General features: G+C 43.2%; 1 protein-coding gene across 1 annotated transcript in view; it reads left to right on the top strand.

Moving 5' to 3' along the window:
* FRMD4A (FERM domain containing 4A) overlaps positions 1-24,005 on the top strand; it is a 257,212-nt gene that overhangs the window by 124,539 nt on the left and 108,668 nt on the right. The window contains exons 3-5 of the mRNA XM_048501600.1: positions 8,168-8,262; positions 13,995-14,087; positions 19,810-19,894. Coding sequence (XP_048357557.1) covers positions 8,168-8,262; positions 13,995-14,087; positions 19,810-19,894 — 273 coding nt within the window. The remainder of the gene's footprint in view (positions 1-8,167; positions 8,263-13,994; positions 14,088-19,809; positions 19,895-24,005) is intronic.

The following is a 24,005-nucleotide window of genomic DNA, read 5'->3' on the forward strand; positions in this document are numbered from 1 at the left end:
TGTCCTTATGGTACCCCCTAAATTTGGTGCAGTTTGGTTTAGGGGGTCCAAAGTTATGGACCCTCAAAGTACCCCATCCCACATTCTTTGCTAAGGAGATGGGGCTACCCTTTGAGGGTCCATAACTTTGGACCCCCTGAACCAAACTGCACCAAACCCTGGGGGTGCCATCATGACAGTATCCAGATGATACCCTGAAATTTTGGTGATGATACGTCCAAGAATGCCCTCCCTGCAAGAACATCCCGAAATTTGCCCAAGAACCTTTGTTCTGCATTGAGTTTTCTGCATTGCTGTCAATGGGGGTTGCAGGCTGGGGGGGCACATTTTTGAAGGCACAGTCTCAAAACTTTCAGGGTCTCATCAGGAGACTGCCCTAATGATTCCCCCCCAGGTTTGGTGCAGTTTGGTTCAGGGGGGCCAAAGTTATGGACCCTCAAAACTGTAGCCCCCATCTCCTATTAGCTCCCATTGGAAACAATGGGGGATAGGAGCACCCCTTTTAGGAGTCCATAACTTTGGACTCCCTGAACCAAACCTCACCAAACTTGGGGGGTAGCATAAGGACAGTCTCCTGATGATACGCTGAAATTTTGGTGCTGCTAGCCTAAAAACTGCGCCTCCTGCAGGCCACAAATGGAAAACCACTAAAAATACCCCAAAATGAACCCAGCATTTTGATGCCCCCCACAAGGTGATGCCCTGGGCAGCTGCCCACCTTTCCCAATGGGCATTACGCCAGTGGGCAGCTGTAACCCTTAAAGTTGTACTTCATTTCAGTGCATTCTGTTTCTGTTCTGTGTCAGCCATTTCAAATGAGATGTGGGGTGCGGATTTATACATTTCCAGTTGCCTAAAACTAGTCCTGCATATATCTCCCTGCAAGAAAATGGGCAAGTCCTCCATGGGAAAGCCGCTTGCACATTTCCTTGCAGGAAAAATGCACAGCATTAATTTTGAATGTATGGAAGTGAGGAGGAAGCAGGAAGCATATCAGTCTTGCTGCCTGTTTCTTTTGCTTTTTGGTCATATCCCGAATGACCCTGAATTTCAGTGTTGCAGTTGTGCATTGGGGATGACCTGAAGATACATAATTTAGTTATTCCTAGGATAAGCATGCAACTTTAAAAAATCAGGGGCATTTTGGACATGAATCTGCAATCTGCAAAATTAAAAGCATTATGCGAATTGGTATATAAATATAAATTTGAGTCCAGTGGTACCTTACAGACCAACAAGATGTTCATGGCATAAGCTTGCAAGAGTCAAAGTTTCTTTTATCAGATAAAAGTCAGAATGGAGATCTCAGTTCTTAACCAGTCAGAAGATGTTTCAGAGAAGGAACTCAAGGTGCAGAGGTACAATGCACTTTGAAATCAGCTTGCTTAGAGCTGAGGGGCAATGCTTGGGGCCAGAAAATTAGCATCTGTAGAAAGATAAGAATCCTATGTCCATATACATTATTCTGTACTTGTGAATGAACTCAACTTCAACAATCCTTTGTTGTAATCTGCTCTTGAAATTTATCTAAGGACTATCAACTTTAATGACTTGGAGGGCTACAATATTCTCCCACTGGTTTTTGAGTTTCGTGGTTTTTAATGTTGGATTATGTCCATTTATTCTTTTCTGTTTGTCCATTCTACAGAGTAGAAGGGCATTGCATATATGGTGCAATTTGATGACATATATAATATAGGAAGAAGCACTAGTGAATAAACCTGAAATCAGAGGAGTAGCTCCAAGGGGACGGGGGGGGGGTGCGTGATGAGTGTTCCGGTTCCCCTGTGGGGGTGTGGTGAGAGTGTTCCGGGGGCATTCCGGGGTGGGATGGGGGGCATGCTGGGGCGGGATGGGGGCAGTAGGCGCACCAGTGCACCGGGCGCTTTCCCCCCTTGCTACACCTCTGCCTGAGATGGAATGGCTGGTGATATTAGGTCCAGTGTTGTGCTGTCAGAATGGATATGGGGACTGAGTGGTGCCTGACCTCCCTGGATGACTCCCTCCCTGCTGTCAGTGTGGCATCCCTATGTCAAAATTTCTGTATAAATTAGATTACAGCAGGGGTCCCAATGTGGTGCTCATGGGTGTCATTGTACCCACTGACACCTTTTCTGGTGCCCACCAAATGTTTTTCAAAAGTGGGCAGGGTCAGATGGGATTTTTTGCCCAGCAGAGCCTTTGATTGTTCAGTGGAGATTTGACAGACTCTGCAGATTTTTGAAAATATTGCTCCGGCAATAACTGCCACCACGACAGAAAGATATTCATGGTATGACTGAAGGTAACCCATGGCAACTGTTTTGTGTTTGGCTCCACCCCCTGCAGCAGCCATTTTGTGTCTGGCTCCACTACCTGCAGCAGCTCACTACCCTGTGTCAAAATTCCAAAGGTGCCCAGAGGCTTAAAAAGGTTGGGGGTCCCTAGATTAGAAGGTAGCATGGATAAAGGTTACATTAGGTAGAAGTCATCAATGAAAAGCTGTGCAGTTCATCCTTTTGGCATGTCTCACAGCATCCCGTTCCAGAGATTATTTTTTACAGGGATTGCTGAGAGGCAAAAACAGAACGTAAAGTAGCTGCACTTTTATTTTCAAGGCAGATCTGTAAACCAGTTCTTGATATCTGGCTTCGCATTTTAACTAGAGATGCCAGGAAGTTTGCTGCTGTCATGTTGTACAGTCAAACTTGCCATATTCAGCTGTGGTGATCAGAAATTTACATCAGGTTTTTGCAAAACTATATATGCGTGAAAATGCTAACAATCCCAATAATTCAGAAGCCTACTTAGAGGAAAACCAAATGATACATTTTTTAAAAAAATCCAGCATTTATTTATTACTGTAATTTGTAACTGTTTTCATATTTCAACAATTGGCTATCAAGCAGAACAGCAAAGAGGGGAGAAAAGGCACTCCGTTGGTCTGTGTGAGAATGTGCCAATGCAAAGTGCTCATTGCACTGAGCAGTACTATTAGGATGGGATATGTTGAAGCAACCTGCTCAATAGCCATGATGAACAAACATTAGTTGCCAGATTGGAACTTGCAAACAGGATGTCAGCCACACTAGTGGGTGTTTGAGCAGCCCAAACTTTAACTAACACTATTAGTAAGTCTCATTTTTTCCCCATTTTTCCATTCCAGTCAGAGAACTTCAAATAGCATTTAGCTTAGAGCAATGCCACATCTGTGCCCTTCTGGAGAAGGCCGCTGTTGTTACAGCTACATTTGCCATATGAGCTGCCCATGTCCTTTGTTGGCACAAGAAGTCCCAGGGCAGTTTCACTGACAATTCGTCATTCCAGTTGAATGCAGCCATTTGACTAGCCAGAAAAACAGGATAGTTAAAAAAAAAACAACCTAGAATAATATACATCTTTAACTTGTGATACTGAACTAAAAACTACTATCTCCCTCATCATGCTCTCTGAGCACAAATACAGGTATCATTTCTCCTGTGTCTCTCTGGTCCAAGCCATAGCTGATCAGTGCTAGCCCTTAGTGGGACAGTGGCACTCCATTCAGCCCTGGCTGCCAATTATTGCACTGAAATCATGTAGCAAATAAAAAGTTTCCCTGTAAAGACAAGTACAGGGCGATACTCCCATTCTGCCCTCCCTCCATCCCCAGTGTCCTCTAAATCAGAGGTGTCAAACTCATATGTTACCAGGGACAGCTATGACATAAATGCAACTTAGTCAGACTCTGACCTGGGGTGGGGGGTGGTTGCTGTGGCTGGTGAGCCTGCAACAGTCTCACCAGCCCAGAACTTCACTAGAGGAGGTGGTCTGCACTGGGGGTTGCCTCAGCTGGCAAGCCTGCATTAGGGATGGCTACCTTGGCTGGGAAGGGGTGCCTACCTTGACTGGTGAGCCTGCAGCAGGCTCGTGAGGCCATATCGGGAGCAGAATAGGGGTTGCCTGGACTGGTGAACCCACAGTGTGCTTGCTGGTCAGGTGCAAGGTGAGGATCACTGCCCCCTGGCTGGATCGCTGCCCCCTGGGCTGCATGTTTGACACCCCTGATCTAAATGGTGGCTTTCTAACGTGGCCAGGAAATCCCCAGTGGCGGCAACAGAGATTCAACAATGCAAAGTGTTGTGTTTCATGGGAAACCAGCTTCTGGAAAACAAAAGCCACATCATTTGATTGCAAATATAAAACATGGCAAGGTGCCACTGATGCTGCTAACAAGCCCTTTGTGTAACTGGCCTGAAAGGGGGTTACCACTTATGACTTTTGCCTTCCAAGTGAACCCCAATCAGCTTATCTGGGCTGGAGCTTGCAGTGCTCAAGTCTCTCTGGAGGTGGATATATAGCCAGACTATTATTAGTTTCCCCTCCACAAGGATACAGCTAGCCCCCTGGGCAATCCAGGTGCACCTGAGCTCCTGCTACATTTGCACAGATTTCATGCAGGTTACTACCATAAAACACATCTAGTTTGATTTGGTCTCACAAACACTCCAATGACATTGTTCATTGCAGGTATTAAATTGGGCCTATCTCGCTGATTTATAACTTCATAATCCTTCTGAAGTCTCTGTGAGAAAGGGAGATGACAAATGAAGGTTTGGCATGGAATGTAAGTCTGCATGTTGTGCACAGGAGACCACTAACCACCAGCATTGCCTAATCTAGCCAGAAAGGAGAGGTATGGGATAGTTTCAATAATAGAATAGATGCTGGGTGAACTAGAGATGGAATGGTCATTGTCTGTGACACACACATTTAATTTTTGTGTCTTGCCAAAATCTTTTGCCCAACTAGCTTTGCAGAGCTGGTAACGCATCAAGCTGAACCCCAGAAAACCAAAGCAAGGCCCTGGATGTCTACTGCTGCTGTAGACGCAAGTGTGTTTAAGCATGACCCACTGCACAAACACAATGGAGTTTTGGACTTGGATTTGAAGTTTCTTTAAAATATTTATTGGCATGGAAACTGAGAAATTACGATTTCATTATCAATCCATATGTTCCTGTAAACCCCCTCCCTTATTTTAGTTTAGTTTGTCCTGATTGAAATTGACTAGAATGGAAGTTTCCTGTAAGCAGTGCTAGTCAATTTCAGTCAGTACTGTAAAATCCAAGCAGAATCCCTTAAAAACATAATAAAACTTGGAATGTACTGGCACTTTGGATTCTGTGAGCCTAGGCTGAGTAGAAGATAAACAGATGGAAAACAGAAGGAATAGATACCTTCCCCTCTCAGAAATGCTTCCTTCCCCATTACAAGAGTGCAGTTCTGAAGTTGCAGATGCTAGCTCAAGGAAAGATCCATGGAGGTCAGAAAAGGTTACTAGCGTTGCTCCTGAGAAGTAATCATCTGTAAACAGTTCTGCAAACTCTTTTGCGGCCAATCAGCCCTACTCATGGAAACCCTTTTGGTTTGGAGCCAGGAGCAGTGAAAAGAACAATAACTTTACACAGCTACAGGGAAAGCTTAGGATGGCTGTGGAGAATAAGTGTGAGCTAACAGGACTCAGCCTCACAATATTAAGGCCCCTCAGGAATGCCAAACCAGTAACTAACCTGGCTCACAGCCAGTGCTGGCTTCATCTCATCCATTGTTCTCCCCTGCTCCCTTGCCTCCGCACACATTGTATCTCTCAAAGAAAAGCTTACCCTCTCCTGTTGAAGAGCAGGGCATTTTTACAGAGACAGGGTATTTGCAACAGATCCAGGAATAGAGAGGCTTGCTGTCCACACCCCACTTCCCTGCTAACCTAATGAGCCAGGAAGCAACATTGCTTATAGCCAAGGGTGTTTTGTTACAAATCTGCAGATGGTACAAAACAGGAAAGAAAGGGGGTGGAAGGGGTGAGGAAACCCTATCACACTGGGATCTATAGACCGCCCTGAAGGATGATCTCATGAATCTTTAGCACTCCACAAAAATAATGAGCAATGCTTTGCATTTATTTAGCTTATTAAAGATCCCCGTGGACAGCGAAAGGCTGTCGTCAGCAGCTGCTGTTGCTTCTGCTTGGGAGCCAAATCCTGTGAGACGTCTGGAGCAATTGTTGTGCACTGACTAGGAAAGGGAGCCATGTCCCAGGAAATCCCCCAGGTCAAGTCTCCTCTCTGCAATGAATTCACTAGATAGCCTGACAAAAACTCACTGCTGCCCTTCTTTGGCATCAATATTTATTTATTTATTCACACTATTTATATTCCACCTTTCTCACTGAGACTCACTTACTGAATACTAACCAGAACTGACTCTCTTAGCTTCTGACACCTGTTGGGATCGAGCTAACCTTGGCTAGAAAAAACCCTATGTATTAGACATGATGCAGAGTACAGATGCCGTGCACAAAAAAGGGACTATATGTGTACCAAACAATTCAGCGACAACCATATAATACATGCAATAAACATATACGTCATGAAACAGCCTTGTTTCCTTTATAAAGCACCTTCTTAAAGCATTATGTTACAGTATAGCACTATTGCCTTTATTTTAAAAAGCCCGAAGGAGCAGCTCCATTTCACACAGTTTGTAGAATGTCAGGCCAGATGTAGTTTGTAACAGAGGAATTGACTTCCACAGTCTCCTACATGCACCAGCTATGGGAATTCAGGTGGAGTCTTACTTACTGCTGTTGTACTCCCCTTATATGACTTTCTGTGAAACAATTCCAGCATCCAGCAGATGGGTATCAGGGTTAGGGTTAGCAGGAGAATGTTGGGGGCTAGGGTCGCCAGTCCATTGCTGGCAACCCCCAGGAGACAAGGGTGTAGTGTAATGTCAAGACAAACAGAGTAGTACCAATGTTGCAAAGTTACTTGAATGTGAATCAGGAAGTGATGTCACCACTACATTTTAGGAATTCTAGAGCATCTTACTGGGATGGTGATATCACTTCCAGGCTTGTACAAAAAGTGTACATTGTTGTGCAAGTGCCACACTGCGCCCCATTTTTCTCCTGCTATTTCAGGAGCAGCAGCCTAAGGGGCAGGGTCCTGGGCAGGAAGTCTCCTGCTAAAGTAAAAGAACTGGCAATCTCACTATAGCAGCACCCGTTGTCCTCAGGAAATACACAGAGGGGGGCTGGATCTTGCCTGAATGTTTTATCTACTGCTGGGGGAGAGAGAGGCAGAACGTCTGTAATTCAGAAGAAATGCTGAGGCCTGGTGTCCTCTTTGCTTTATGAAGATCAAAAATGAAAGCAGTGAACCAATTCCATTCTGGCCTCCAGGGGTGGCAGGAGATTAGCTTCCAGTTCAGAGCAAGACAAGGGCGCTTGTGAGTGATTTCATCAGAGTGTGGAGTGGTGACAGAAATCTCACTGGTGAAGGGGAGCTTAGTTAGCAAAATAACAATACACTGTACATCCTAGCTATTCTGGGCCATCTCCCCAAGATGTCACTTGATACCCTTTCTCCAAGCTGGTCTCTGTTGTGGGCAGTATCTTAGTTTTGGGAGAAATTTCTCTGTTTGGGACCTACTTCTCACAAGCTTGTGAAAACCAAGAAGATGCTTGTTGCTGCATTTTTAATTTTATTTGCTGTGGTAGTGTTTTGTTTTTTGTTGCAGGAACCAATCATAATGCTCATGAGAACATAGCCTTGGTTCTCTTATTTCAGAGCACAGATGTCTCCATTGTTCGACGACACTTAGCTTGGAACATCACAACATTTTGTCATTGGCCCCAGCTGCCATGGCAGCCATATTGTGGTGGCACCCTCTGTAGATGCAACAGGGTTGAAGACTCCTGGCTTGTGAGGGCCAGTGGAAGAGGTTAATGCTACTGATGATCGTGACTCTCGTGGCCTCTGCCACCACAAATCAGCTGGGGAAGATTCGCCAGCCACTGCCTGTAGTCAATACACACAGCACCCCACTGAGGATTTGTATAGGCACAGAAGCTTAGAGGCCAGTGCCAGTCTTTCAGCATAATTGTTCATTTATAGAATGATTTGAATTGAAGCAGAGCTGTAGCTACCAGGCATTGCCAGGTGCAGAACACAATGCCACAATATATAGATTTGTATGGAGCCTGGCTCAGCTAGCCTGCTTTGGTAGCTTTGGTTGCTACTGCTGTGCACATGCCTCATACAGTCCTTGAGATGTTTCAAAAGATACAAGTCTCCCCCATTATTTTACTCCTTCTCCTTTTTACTCTGACCAAGCACATTGATCATTTCCCCCCCTTGTTTTCCAGCCAAAGCTTTTGGCCAAGGAGCTGCTAGACCTCGTGGCATCACATTTCAACCTGAAAGAAAAGGAATACTTTGGAATCGCCTTCACAGATGAGACGTAAGTATTGGAACATCAGGGTATGAACCAATGTCTAAATTCGTAGAAGCTGTTGAAGGTTTCCTGTATGGAAGCTGTGAGGGAAAAGCTGTATGGATAGATATACATCCAACCTTTTCTTTTACCATGTACACTACAGTCCAGATAGAAACTGTGCTTATGTATGCCATGGAAGCCCAGAACCATGCAGTCTGTCTAACCTGAGGTTGTACCTGGAGAAAACGTGAAATATAGAATCATAGAATTGGAAGAGACCCCAAGGGGCATCATTCCAACCCCCTGCAATGCAGGAACACACAATCAAAGCACCCCCGACAGATGGCCATGAGTCTCTCTTTAGAAACCTCCAAAGAAGGGGACTCCACCACACTCCGAGGTAGTGTCACCAATCCTATATCTGTGCATTTTATTTTTTTCTGCCCAAGTGTAGTATTTTACATTTATCGCTGTTGAAATTCATTTTGTTTGTTTTGGCCTAGCTCTCTAATCTGTCCAGGTCATTTTGAATTCTGACTCTGCCCTCTGGGGTATTATCTCCCCCTCCTATTTTGATATCTGCAAATTTGATTAGCATGTCCTCTATTCCATCATCCAAGTCATTGATAAAATATATTGAATAGCACTGGGCCCAGGACAGAACCCTGTGGCACCCCTCTGATTTCTCATTTAATGTTAGTGCTTATCTTGCCTGAATCAGGACCCCACTCAAATAAATGGTGTTCATAGACAACAGGACTGCAAGCAACAACAGCCATCAAATCACTGGCCCAACTTGCTCTATCTTGTCATTTTTCAACTTTAGGAATCCATTTCTGCATCAGTGTCCAGTTCTAGAGAAAACCTAGCCTTTCAGCAATGGAACTTCAGTGTCTTTCAGAGAATCTTAGATAAGCATTCAGTTCAAAGCAAGTATTGGTCAAGCCTTTTGAGTGTTGCTGTGGCAGTGTGTTATCTCTGAGTGCACCTGAGAGGTCACAGAACAAGCTGCCCCATTTTAGGGAATTAGCAATATTGATGGGCTACAGGGACTCTTTTCTGCCATGAAATGGTGTTCTTGTAAAGACATTGCTGACCAGCTTCAGAAGAACTCCAGAACACAGTTTGGAAAACACTGATGAGGAGGAAGGGGCTAATGAAAAGGTCCCTCTTCACTGGGAAAGCATTTGTGAGGAGCATGTTGTTTAAATGCTGGATTGGAAGTGCTGGTAGCCCCTTTAAATGTAATCAAGCATGTACTCATAGTAAATTGTTATGATTGAATGTTTTATCTACTGATTGTATTGTTTTGGACTGTTTGTGTTTTACTTGATCTTATTGCATCATTTTGCATGAAGAGTTTTTGTAAGCTGCTGTGGGCTTGGAAGAGGGTAGAACTGCAATAAGTAATCATTCATTCATGCAAGTTAAAATGTGGATTTAATTGGAACTGAGCTTTGTGAAGTGGGCTTACTTAGGATGGTCATCTTATAAATATGTCTAGATTTTGGAGTATGTCTATGGATTCTGTCTGTTGCTTCCTGCCAAAGCCTATGAGGACTCAGAGATCCTATTAGTTTCTCTGGCAGATGGGATCCTGTGTGCTCACTTATCGTTTCCCCTGATGCCAGCTGACAGTGAGGCAGCCCTCCTTGTCCAAGTAGAGCTGCATAGCTGAACTGCAGGCAATGGATATAAGTTAATAGTGTTTCCCACAAGGTAATAGACTTCTGCCATTTCCTTTTTGCTCTGAGACTGCTGATACAGTGCAGCCCAGTTTCCCTGACAGGTGCCCTGGGTGAATAACCTGTGTGAAAAAGGTTAAAAACATATTGGTCCTATTGAAATAACCCACATGCAAAAGCCTCGTTAAGCCAGTCATTTGGAAGGGAGGGTGAAGCAGGGAGGACAAAATTCAGCCCTCCTTCCTTTCCTGAGCAACTGTTTGGAGCTGTCACCAATTTTCTGAAAGGGAATGCATTAGATGTGTTGCCCTCACAACTGGATAGTGTGGAAACTGTGCACACAAGCCCCTCTTTGTGTATGAGGTTTGTCATCCAGCATGGGGTGCGGTTGGGGAAGGCATCTTCCATGTTTGTGTTAACTATAATTCCATTGCATTGAGTTGATCATGTACCATAGGGGTGAGATTACCAACACTTTGATGCTGTGTTGATTTCTGTAGCAGTGCATGTAGCATGCTGCATGATCCACACACCTGCTCGGGACCAGTGATTAGGTAAATGGCAATTTACATGTATAGAAACCCTCACACGGTCCCTGACTGGCATGACAGCAATCAAAATGGATGGCAGGAGAGCAAGATCAGGTGTTCAAGATAGTTGTAAAAGTGCTCTGATGATGTTCTGAGCCACTGAGAAAAAATAAGTGTAATAAATATACTCAAGTTACTTCTATATTAAAATACCATGGTATTATTTTTAATTGAAAAATTAATCCACATAGAGCTAATGTGCCCACAAAAATTACCTGACCCTTTTGAATGCCCTAGAAAATATCTGCGAATTGTTTTAAAATGAGACATAAGGCTGGGGGGAGGGGGCAACCCTAAACTGCTCTGAAAATAATTCTTTAGCTCAAGAGGAAAATCTCTGCAGGTGTAATTTATTTAGAAATGATTTGTACTGGGGATTTCCATTCATTACTTGTACTGTCTCATGACAACCTGAATAGAAAATCAATAGGAACAACCTTTGTGTTGGTGACTTAATAGCTCCTTTTGGTAATACAGAGTCATTACTTCATGCAGCCTAGCCAGAATTAGATTGTCAAGCTATAAAAGCAAAAAGAATAATGTTCATGTTTTAGGAACATTTAACAGCATTAATCATCCCCCTTTAGGGTTAGGCACACCATCCCCCCCAAAAACCTATGTAGCAGGAACGGGGAATCTACTCCTATATAAATCCCACGTGATCCTGTAGTTAACAGATATAGCTCATCCAGCAGAGGCTTGTTCTGGCGAGCTGCAAACTGGCAAACCCTCTCAAGTCACTAAGCAAGGCCAAGAGGAGACTCGGTGTCAATAGGAGTGATCTTGCATCAGAAGCAGTCAGCAGGGATGACATATAAATAAGACGCTCAGATTGTTCAGAATCAGGGAGAACTCCAGAAGAAGGCAGAGGTTGTTCTGACAGCATTCAGCAGTTCACTGGGCTCTTTCTGTCCGAGTAGGGCCCAACATCCTCCACTTGGCCACCCAAACCAGCTGCCAACTCTGGCTTAGGGAATTCTTGGAAATTTGAAGGAGGAGTTTGCAGGGTTCTGGGTTTGGGGTGGGGAGGGCTGTCAGGAGGATCTTGATTCCATATAATCCATCCTCCAAAGCTGCCATTTCTTCCAGATGAAGATAGTTAAAATTCTGGGGAAACTCCAGTCTGCACCTGGAGGTTGGGAACCCTACAAATAAGTGAGAATTTAAGAGTGGTCTGGCTTGCTTCCACAGAAGGGAATGTGAAGAGGGTGAAAATGATTTCAGTGATGTGTGAATCAATTCAGATTTTTTCCCAAAAGAGGCCAAAATTTTCGCATATGTAGTCTACTCCTTTCTTCTTAGCAATCTATGGTTTGCTAGAGCTACCCTTTGTCACTTGTGGTAAGAACACAAAACAGCATTTTAAAAAAATTATCCCACAATGCTGTCCCCTACAACCATCCCACGGCTAGACCAAAAGGGCAGAAACCAGTGAAGTAACAAAAATATCAGAACTGGGGTGTGGGGTAGGCCCAGACGCTCACACAAGAGCAGGTGTCCCATAGCAGTTGCTACAGTGCTGTCATATTTGTTTCCTTGCAGCCTGGAATATTTATTTGGTTATTTAAAACATTTCTGTTCTGCTGTTCCAGCATTAAAATATTTCAACATTAAATCATCAAGACATTAAAACAACATTTAAAATGTAAATACATACAGAACAGCTTAAAAGTTCAAGTAAAACATACAAACACGCAAACACAGACAACAACACAGGAGGAAGGTTTGTGGGGGGATTCAGTTCGGGGGGGGGGGGAATTCAGAACAAAACAAAACAAAAATTTAACCCTCTGGCAGAAGACTACAGTACAGGGAGACAGACAGGGAAAGAGTTTCAAAGTTTTGGTGCTATGACTGAGAAGGCTCTTTCTCGGATTGCTATGCATCTAACCTCAGAAGGTGAGAGTACCCTTTGAAGATGACCACAGTAGACAGGTAGGTTCATGTTGAAGAAGGTGGTTCTTCACTGTCAGCAATAAGCACCCCGCCCCTAGATCTATAGTCAGAGGCTTTCACATAGAATGCATAGAAAATGGAAAAGAACTTCTCAAAGCAACTTACAATCACATTCTCTTCCTTTCCCTATAACAGGCACCCTGAGAGGTAGGCAGGGCTGAGCAAGTTCTGAAAGAACTGTGACTAGCCCAGGGTCATGTGGAGAACTGGGGAATCAAACCTGATTTTCCAGGTTAGAGTCTACCATTTTTAATCACTACACCACACTGGAAGATATACAGCCAATACACATCTCATGTGCAGTTGCTACCTTCTTCCAATTCCATTCCAATTTTCACACACCCCCTGGAGTGCCATCACAGAAGAACCCCTTGAGGAGGAGTAGGGAATGGTTTTGTCGGGTAACCTTATCTGAGTTTAGAGAATATTGGCAGCAAGGTCCCCCCCCCCCAGTGGCTGCAAGATTAGTTCCTCCTAGAACGCAGCTGTCCTAATGCAAGTGTGACAGGCACAAGCATTAAAACCTGCCTCAGCATGTCTGCCAGGTACCTAAACAGGCTGTAAAAGATGAAGAGGAAACAGTAGCAAGTGGGCTTCATTGGAGACTCAAGAGTTGCTAGTAAAAATCCCCCAGTAACTAAAGGAATGTGCAAAACTGTGCTTATGCATATTGTGATGTATTTTCTTGTCTACAATCAAAGTATGTTTGTGTTACCACAGTACCTGGCCTTGTTGAACTTCTTTGACCACCCAAATCCATTGAAAGAAGCCTTGCCTCAGGCATAAATAGCCTCTGACCTAACAGCCCCCTGTTAAAGAGGTGGAGGGCTCATAACTGAGTGGTAGACCACCTGTTTTGTATGTAGAAAGTCCAAGAGTGCCTCCCTGGCGTTTCCAATCTCAGGGAAGAAGGGTTGGCAAACACCACTGTTGTCTGATTTAGGAATGAATTGGAGTGTAAACTGTAGCAAAACTGGGAACAATGTAAAGTAAGTGCTGCTGGCTCCATGTGTGTGAGAGGCATGCATCAGTGTGCAAGGAAGCAGCATCTCTGTTCTCATAAGGTCTTGAAAGTCCATTCAACAGGCAGTCTTCCAGAGGCCATTCACAATGTACTGGGTGGCAAATAAAATGTCTGAGGCATTGTCTGGCTCTCCTTTCTCATGTTGTGAAATATACTGGCTTTGTATAAATTCGTAGCTCTCATGACTTTTATTGGAAAACCCAACTGACTTATGCAGCCCCCCCAAAGGCTGGAATAAAAGACAAACATTCTGACCTGTTTGGTTCCCAGTGTTTTCCACATACATTTCTAGTACTCACCTGGACAAAGTGAACTTTTAATGTTAAACATTTAATCCTGAATGTTTGCCAAGTGATGTTACCATCCTCATTCCTCAAATACTACTTAGTTGCCGAAAATAAATATATTTGAGGCTCTTTGTCATCCCTGCAGTTTCTATGGTTGTAGGATGCCGTTGGTTGCTGTGGCATCTAAAATGTCTCCCTTGTTTTCCCTTCTCAGGGGGCATCTGAACTGGCTTCAGTTGGACCGCAGAGTGCTAGAACATGACTTCCCCAAGAAGTCAGGACTGGTTGTACTATACTTTTGTGTTAGGTAAGTACACAAATTGTCAAGTCAGCCCCAAAACACCTTATTTTTATAGTACAGGTCTAGTAGAGCATGGAAGTCCTCACCATTATAATAGTTCAATGGAAGAGCACAAACTTTGCATTCAGAAGGTTCCTGGTATCCCCAGTGAAAAGGATCTCCCGTTGTAGGTTTGGGAAAGATCTGCAACCCTAGAGGTACAAAAGCTACCCTGTAAAAGAACTGTTGGTCAAAGCAGACACTGGACAAGACCAACATACTAACTCAGTATAAAGTAGTCTTGGATGTTCTAACCTCATCTCTGTTGCAAACTCACTTGCTAGCCTTAGGCAAGCTGCCATTCCCTTACCCCTCACCCATTTGTGGGAATTCTGGACTACACTTTAGGAAGGGCAAGATCCAATAGGACAAGATTTCCAGGGCATAAGTTTTCAAACATCAGAGCTCTGAAGAAAATCTTGTTGGTCTTCAAAGTCCTATTGAACAAATTTAAATATTTATCTTCATATAGACTAATATGGCTACCCATCTTAAGTTATAAGAAGAGTTATTAATGTATGAGAAGCTCTTAAAATGTGAAAAGGTGCTACAGACATACTATTATTAGCCCTTCTTTTAACAAGCTCAATAAAATGATTACAGGCAGTGGTGCTTGGTGCTTATTGGAGTTGGTAGAACAGAGGAATCTTGCAGTGCTATACTACTAATCTGCTAATCTTACACTACTAATCAAATTTTTTTAAAAAATCTGAAACTTAAAATGAAAAGAACACTGTCATAGCAAACCATAGGTGCAGCATAGCATGGTAAGGACAGGAAATATATCCTTGCTCTTGGCACATTCAGCCTCCAAACAAGGGTTTGCAGATTGGATTTTGAAATATTAGAAATGGGTCACTGTAGACACTAAGCCCACCCCCTGCCCCACACATATGCACATTACGGCCCATGACAACATAGTCTTGGCACCTGAATTTTTGGACATTCTTCAAATGTTTTGTTACATACTGGGTAAAGTATAGTATGTTAAACCATTATATTTTATCTTGCAAATATTTCCCATACCCCTTTCTCCCACCCTGCTCTTCACAGCACTTTACCAAACAATTGCCAGTTGAAACTGAAGTGATTCATTGTGACCAGAATAAACTGAACTATTCACATCATGGAAAGCATTGTCAGAGGCGCCTTTTAACTGAGAAGAAACTAGTCATATTTCAACAATGCAGATGCTGGAAAAAGCATCTCTGCTTGACCTAATCTCCAAGAGTAAAGGAGTAGTATGGTATAAGTTCTGTAAAGCAGCTAGAACTTTGTTCAGCAAGTTAAGCTAAGCACTGGTCTATATGGTGAAACCCTCTGATGCAGCCAGAGATGTCATTTCTGGGTAGCTCGATGATAATGTGGCATCAGCGCTATTGAAAAATAACAGTAAAGCTCAGGGATCAATGCTTGATGCACATAATGTAGAGGAGGTTGGATCTGGACATCTGTCTCCATCCTCTCACATTTGAAAGGAGGGGCATATAACTGGGAATGATGTCTGCTTCTGTGTCAAACTGGCAGGTGGAGAGGACAAATTTTCCATCTGGTGGGCGCATATATATATATGAGAAAGGGTTGTGGCTCAGAGAGAGAGCATCTGCTTGGCATGCAGGAGGTCCCAACATTCCCAGTTAAAAGGACCAGGCAGCTAGATCTCAGTCTAACAGCATCTTAGAAAACCACAAGATTTTGGGGATATAAGCTTCTGAGAGTCAGGCAGGAGGTGATGTGACCCGCTGCCAGTCAGTCTGTACTGACTTTGATGAACTCACTCAGCATCAGGCGGCTTCATGTGTGTTCATGTGTATGTGTGGCTGAAGGAGAAGGGGAAAAATGTACTGAGACAAAAGACTGGCAAAGATAAATCCCATGGCAGGTTGGTGAAGCAGAGAAGGTCGGAGACCACCGGCTTAGCCTCTTAATTTTTTAAAAAGGGGTTCTCCCCTCAGATAGCGCTATAGTGACAACAACATTCCCCATCTACCAGGATTCATTGCCATCAACCACTTAGCCCAAGTTTGTTATACTGATGAAGATGACTGTGTTAGCTTGATCCCAACAGGTGTCAGAAGCTAAGAGGGTCAGTTCTGGTTAGTATTCAGTAAGTGAGTCTCAGTGAGAAAGGTGGAATATAAATAGTGTGAATAAATAAATAAATATTGATGCCAAAGAAAAGCAGCAGTGAGTTTTTGTCAGGCTATCTAGTGAATTCATCACAGAGAGGAGACTTGACCTGGGGGATTTCCTGGGACATGGCTCCCTTTCCTAGCCAGTGTACATCAATTGCTCCAGACGTCTCACAGGATTTGGCTCCCAAGCAGAAGCAACAGCAGCTGCTGATGACAGCCTTTCTCCAGGAGAAACGGAGGCTGAAGATATTAGCCATTGTCAGAAAGTTCATCTTAATGTTATATAGTGTGAAAATTACCCCTCCCCTGCCTTAGCAAGATTGTGCTCAGCTTTGGAATAAAAAGAAAATGAGGCCTTGTGCACTGACAAGATGAAAGGGGACGAGATGCGCATTCCCCCAGCTCCAGTCTTTCAAATTACCCATCATTACTTCTGATTGCTGGTGTTTGGGAACCGAATGGGAACGGGAGGGAGCATGGGAGGGATCCAGTGCTCCTTGTCTTCAGAAACATGACATACTAGATGATAAAATCTATATCAAGGGCTCCCCTCCCCCACCTCCCCGGAGAGGGAAATGGAAGAGATTTGGACTTCTTTTCATACTTCTTTCTGACTGATCGGCTGCCTGATCACTGGTAGGGTGGTTTCTTTCTCATTTGCCATGCCAAGGATGGCACCTCCTTTTCATTCTACAGGTGAATTGTGGATCACAAGAAAAAAGACTGCTGTTTGAGCTATTTTGGGCAGCTGCAAATGGTTGGAACTGAAGTCCCTTGGACCTCGCCTATGCAATAAATTCCTTCATGAAGTCAGTCTGTCCAGTAGTGGGATCCAAAAATTTTAATAACAGGTTCTGATGGTGGTGGGATTCAAACAGTGGCACCGCTTATTGGGCAGGGAGGTTGCTTTAGTAACCCCTTCTCGGCACTCATAAAAAATTAGTAACCACTTCTAGAGAAGTGGTGAGAACTGGTTGGATCCCACCTCTGAGTCTGTCTCTCAAGATCAGCATCGTCTACTCTTCCTGGCAGTAGCTCTCCAGAGCTCCTGTCTCCTACCTGTTTCTTTTCATTGGAGATGACAGCAATTGAACCGGGGACCCTACACATGCGAAGTAGATGCTCTGTCTAATTCTATGTCAGATCATTTGTCTATTAAAGTAATGGTTGTCTACCATGGCCGCAACTTCCCATGGTCTCTGGCTGAGGACTTCTCCATCATCACCTCCCCCTGGCTGTTGAATCTGACACCTTCAGAAGCCAAAACAAGATGCTCTTCCACTGAACTGCAACTTGCCCCCTGCTCCAGCTAAGGTTTTCTAGTGCCGAGAGAGAGAGGCAAGGATGGAAAACTTTCTTCTCAGTGCTTCCCTACAGAGCTCTTCCTTTGAATACATTTTATGATTTCCTTGGAACCATATAAGGTATTTATTTGCATTGACACATATTTCACAGTATCATTCCAGCAACTGTGGTGCTATATAGATGACTGAAGAACTGGTTTCCTCCATAAATTTAGAGCAGCTTGTGTAGTCTTTTGGCTAGAGAAGAACATACCTCTTTACTCTGTTTTCATATTTTCTTTGTCAAATGTCTTCACTGATATAACAGATTCAAGTCTAATAACACCTTAGAGACCAGTATGATCTTAGCAGTATAACCATTCAGGAATCAAAGCTCCCTTTGTCAAACATGAATAGGAAGGGAGCTTTCTGAGTCTTTTTATCCTTGTCAGAAGGTGGGCGGGTAGTGAGTACAGCTGTGCATCCACTGTATGTTTAAGAAGTGCAATGCTGCTCTCTGGTGTCTAATACAAGTATTGGTGTAATTCAGATAATAAATTCTGGAAGTACGGTGAGTGCAGAGTGCCATCTGAATACATTATGGGGTGCCAATTCTCTTCTCCCCTCCCGTTCATAACACTGCTGTTGCTGACAGCTTCTCGAAGCCAGCTCTGAGCAGAAGGTTGGCTGGTGCTAAAGAGTCTTTTTCACTGCCAGAAGGGCATCCATGAATAATAGACAAGCTGGTGGTTCTCCCTGGGCAGGATTGAGCTGCCACTTGCCAACCACTGGGGCAGAAAGAACACAGGACTGAGTGCTAGAAACTTGGTTCAAATTCCTGTCCACCTCTGTGTGCCGTTTAGGTATTTGTCTTTCTTGAATATTTATTTATGTCTTTCATTACACTTCTATTCCACCTTTCCCCTCACAGGCTCAGGGCAACTTCCAACAATGTTCCAACCATCCAAAATAGATTAAAAGCATAGTCAAACCAATCCTCAGATGGCATCTAGTGCTCATTTCACTTAAAAATGTAAACCACAACAGGAGAAAGGATGAGAAAAAGGTGAATGGGGAGGGGAGAGATGAAGGAGGCCAATTTAACTATGGTCTGTGAAGGCGACCAAAATCAGCCCATGGCCAGTGCAGAAGCTGGATTGGAATGGGTCCAGGACTGATTATTTTTTCAGAAAGGCCTAAAGCTGCTCTGCCACTGCTCTCTCAACTACCTTACCCAGGAAAGTAAGATGGGGCACTGGGCAGAGGTTGGCAGGATCCAAAGATGGTTTCTTCAAGAGCGGCCTGACCACTTCTTTCAATCCTCCAGCAGTGATAAGTGATAACACCATCTTCCTAACAGAATTGGAGTGTAGGTGCACCTTAAAGACCAACAGGATTTTCCAGGTTATAAGGTGTGTGAGTCGAAACCTGAAAAATTTTGTTAGTCTTTCTGGTGCTACTGGACTCAATTTTTATTCTAGTACTACAGTTCGACACAACTATCAGCCAGAACTTACCATCTTCCTAGACATGCTAATTTAACAACTTCTGTGTGACAAAAACTCACTGAGATGATTGATAGATAAAATGTATAAGGTTGTCTAGCAAGACCATATAAGAAGAAACATTTCCAGCAGGGCCTTTCATCTGTTCCACACTTCCTTCTGTTAGTCATTATAGTGTGCTAGGTATTTATCAGAGCTATGTGTACAATATATCAGAAGGCTGTGTGCATTGTCACCCAGATTATGTAGAGCTCCTCATTCAGCATTTAAGTAATAGAGTTTTAGTTGTTCTCATTTTAAATCTAAATTTCTGGATTATGCCTCCCTTTCATGGTCCCCCCCCCCCCCGCACTTCCTCAAATGCCATTTCAAAAGCAATTACTCCCCAAAGTAAGATGCAACCATTTCTTATGACGCCTCTGTCAAAGACAGGGAATGGTGGGAAAAGAATTCCAGCCCAGCTTGAAGTATTTATGGAGCCACAAATCAACCTTTGAAATAAAGCAAACATTAAAGTCTTTCATATTTGTTAGGATTTACACAAATAGCTATGCTGAGTGATTCTGTCTTAAGGGACATACTGATCTTTCCAAGAGTCATAACACAATCTCTGAAACAAAGCAAAGAAAGAAGAAAGAATTTATGTTGCTCAGTCTAAAGCTCCACTAAGCCCATTTTTTTCCCACATGATAAAGGGTCTTATTTATTTAGTTGGGGCCTGCAGTTTCATTCCAGAGTTTATGTCCCTTTTCTGTTTTATTTCTAGGTTCTACATTGAAAGTATATCCTATCTCAAGGATAATGCTACCATCGAGTTGTTTTTCTTGAATGCAAAGTCCTGCATTTACAAGGTATGGCCTTAGTTATTCTCTGATTGTTGAGCATTTGTTAATAACAAAAACAGAACCATATTGAGGCTCATTATACATGTTTGTGTGCCTGCCAGTTTTCAGCATTCTGTCCCATTCTGCCAACTCTCTGTCACACGCTAAGCTAGACTTACTAGGCTGTTCACAATGGCAGGCAACCTCCCCCCGCCGCCAGCTCTTTCTCACTTTCACAGCAGGAGTAAGGGAGGGGGAGTCACAGATGTGGCAATCTTACTACTGCATTCATGCTGCTCTAGGAATTTCACCAATCTCAACCATACCACACCATAGAGATGGGGGGAATTTTTATAGCTCTGTTTATGAAGGTGTGTGACATCACTTTTGGATGATCACTCAGAAGTGACATTGACACATCAGCAACTTTCTCCTTCCCCATGTTTTGCCCCCCAGATCTCCTAGGGGTTTCCATTACAGGGCTGGCAACCCTACTCTAATCCCTCTGGTACACTGGTATTCTGTTCACAAGATGTGGCTGCCCACCATATACATAGAGGGAGTGTGTTGGTCCCAGTGATCTACCCAATACATGCAACCACTGTATCATGTGAATACAACAACATGTGGATTTTCTCTGGACTCTGCATGAGAAATCCACACATTCCCTTTTCACCGCCTGAGAAACCCACACATTTCCTTTTCATACAGTATGGCAATGGACATATCACACTTCCCAAGAGCCTAGCTGCCAGGCTCCCAACATCACTTAAATGGAACACCAGTTGAACATCTAGACTGCTATAGTGTGACAGAGAAACAAAACCAAGGAGGGGGCTACCAAGATAGGAGTACATTCGTCCTTTAAGGGCAAATGGTATCAAGGGAACCAAGTTGTGATCTTACCCCATGTGCTACTCTTTACTTGTTCCACATTAAGAAACCAGTTGCAATGTGAATGATTTATGCGAGGAAAAAGCAAAGCATTGTGCTTGGGAATACTGTTGCAGAAAGGGCAAAACCAGCCCTTCAGGCCAGCATACTTGACTAGGATGCTGTGGGCCGTGCCTGCAAGTATTCTTCCACGGTCACTTTTCCCTGTTGGTTGCCATGTATAAACCCTCATATATTATACTCAACATAATGATGCGCATTTTGTTGTTATTTGATGTTCTAAAACAGCTAAAGTTCTTATCGGATCTCCCCCACCCCCCGGAGGAGTCTTAATAGTGGCTTGAGAAGCATAAATTCAACAGGTTAAGCTAGAGCTGCAGTTAGGAGGACTGTTTTCCTTAAGCTGCCTGGCAGGAATAGAGCAGGTTCATCCTTTTTTTTTTCCCAGGGGGAAAATCAATATCCTAACTATGAGTTGTTATCTCATAAACTGAACTATTAAGAGGTACCCTGCAAAAAAAAAAAAAGACTTTGCTTGGGATCCCAAAGAGGGGTCTTTTCTGTTAACATAAGGATATAAAGTGGGCAGCTTGAAAGATATTGAGTTTTATGAATACTTAAATACATGACTTTTTGTTTGGAGTGGTACTGCCAGATGTTAATTTAGCACTTTTTAAAACTAGACCCAGATTAGTTTTGAGTTCACTGGAAAAATCCATTGGACCAGGAAATCCAGAGAAGGGCCTCAGAGGAAGGTCTCAATGAACTCCTGAGTTCATACAAGAGCAGAAGATCCTTCCTGATCTTCAAGTATGTGATCTGACTAGCTTGCTAGGATAACTTACAAAGAGTTGCCATTACTAGTGAACTTTTAAAGAAAGCAGAGAGAAATATGGCCTTTCAGGTGCTTCAACATGTGACAGGATCCGGAATTTTGCTTCTGTTACTCTAATGAATGGACTTCTTGTCCTAAACTTGAAGACTATGATATAACCTAGGGGAGAATGCTGTTTTTAAGAGGTGACTTGGTACCGCTCTGTTTAGGTGTGCTGTTAGTCCGAGGTTTAGGGAAAGTATGATTTTTGAAAATGTTTGTTGCCTTGAGGGTCCTAATTGGGTACAAGGGCAGGATAAAATATTTTAAATAAATATGAATAAATAATCATATATGGTAAACCTACAGGTGGTTAGGGTTGTCAACCTCCAGGCCCCACCTCCAAAATCTTCAAGAATTTCACCACCCAGAGGTCACAGCATTACAGGTAGCACAACCCAGATCAGAATGGTCCTCTTTGCAAGAATATTCCTGCATGTAGAAATGCTGGATTTTAGGAGAAAGACCAGGTTAGGTCCCTTCTCTATGACATCTTGTTTTCTGTGTGGGGGAAATATTTTACTATGGAAGAGCATTTAATCATTTGACTGTCCCCAATGCTCCTTCAGTTTGAAGTCCTACAGTCCAGAGGCACAATTGCAGATTCAGTCGGAACAAGAAGCTGGAAGGGATGCTTTGGAGAAACTGCTTTCTGCGAAATTTAGTGATTGTAGTTTTCCCTGACAAATCACCTTTTGTGGGGGCAAAAAAGATTTCACAACAGGAAAATGAACACTGAGGGTAAAGAAAGAAGAGTTTCATTTCAGATTTCAGTAGATGTGGGGGCAAAAAAGATTTCTATTCCTCTGCACAGGATTGCCCTGCCACTATGTTGAGAACAAGTTCTATAGCAAGCCTTAAGGGGCAACTCTTAAATACATTTCGAGTTTTTATTGCGGGGGGGCAGTCCCAGAGTATTTGAAGTGCATTTGTGATTGTCACATTTTTTCACATTTCCAATAACTCTAGCAAAATTATCACAGCAGGTTGAACACCCTTATTTTAAAAGTCAAGAGATGTGATGTTTTGCCATGCAACCCTGTCATAGAGGGTCATTTACTTGTATGTAAGAACTGTTGCTCTGCAAGATAAGCAAGTTGGACATAAATATGCAGTTTGATATTTGTGGATGTTGCTTGGGTCTGCAACTTTCAGGTAGAGAAAGGGTGGCTTTATGATAAAAACTGGAGGAGGGGCAGAATTAGGTTCCCTGTTTGTTTCACAGTCGTCAAGCCTTCCTGAGAGAAGAGTGGTAAATGGTTAAGTTACTTGATGCCATGCCTTTAGTGTGGGAACTATCTGGTTTTCTTTCTCCCAAGGTGTTTGTGAATGGAGGGCCTTGTATTACACTCAATTAGCGGCCCTGTGATGCAAAGTAATAATAGGGCCTGTTCTGTTATCTGCCCTTGAATGCTAGTGAAATAAATCACAGTCTGGGTGCTTTTTACTGGGAAAAATAAATGTGGGAGGAGGAGAGAGAAAATTTCTGAAGAGTTAATGTAATGCCATGGCTAAGAGAGTTCAAGCTAGAAATACAGTGTACCTGAATCTCTGTTATAATGGCTATGATTTACACCTAACATCAGTGCTGAATGACCATCAGTATTGAGTAGGTTCAATCTATTAATGAGATCAAAGATTCACGATTGGATTCTCCAAGTGTCAGTTAGCTGCAAAAAGGCAGCCCCGGGGGCAATATAATTTGAGGCTGTGGTATCTGGGAGCATCAACTAGTGTTACGAACCACCAGGGATGGTCTAGAGAATTCCCAAAGTTACAACTGATCTCCAGACAATAAGGATCCATTCCCCTGAAGAAAATGGCTGCTTTAGAGGGTGGGCTCTATGACATTATACTCTGTGGGGTCCCGCTCCGCTGCAAACTCCACTTTTTCCACATTCTGCCCCCAAAACTCCGGTAGCTTCCCAGGCCAGAATTAGCAATTAGGGTCAACTGTACCTCCTTCACTTTTATATCCCTGGAAAATGTTTCTCATATGTTAAAGTAGTTGGGATCGTAGTTACTTATGGGACTAAAGGCTTTCTTAGTGATGTGTTACAGAAAGCAAATGACACATATAAATAGCTGCTGGTAATCCAAGTTCAAACCAAAGCAGAATTGTGCCAGTACACTAAAAAATGCACATCCTGCTTCCATATATATTTACTACTTATCATGAGACCTTGTGCGTGCCATTTCCTGGTAAAGGACTTTCAACAACCAGTGTTTAGGCTGCAGAAATTATTCATCAGAAATTACTTATCACTAGTGTAGAGTTGTATATATTCTGTTATGCAAATAGACTTAATTATACTGCTCTCCATTGATCTGTTGCTCTGAATTTTGTCAACTACTTCTTTAAACACTGTT

The sequence above is a fragment of the Sphaerodactylus townsendi genome, linkage group LG06 (genome assembly GCF_021028975.2).
Source record: "Sphaerodactylus townsendi isolate TG3544 linkage group LG06, MPM_Stown_v2.3, whole genome shotgun sequence".
Classification (NCBI taxonomy): Eukaryota; Metazoa; Chordata; class Lepidosauria; order Squamata; family Sphaerodactylidae; genus Sphaerodactylus; species Sphaerodactylus townsendi.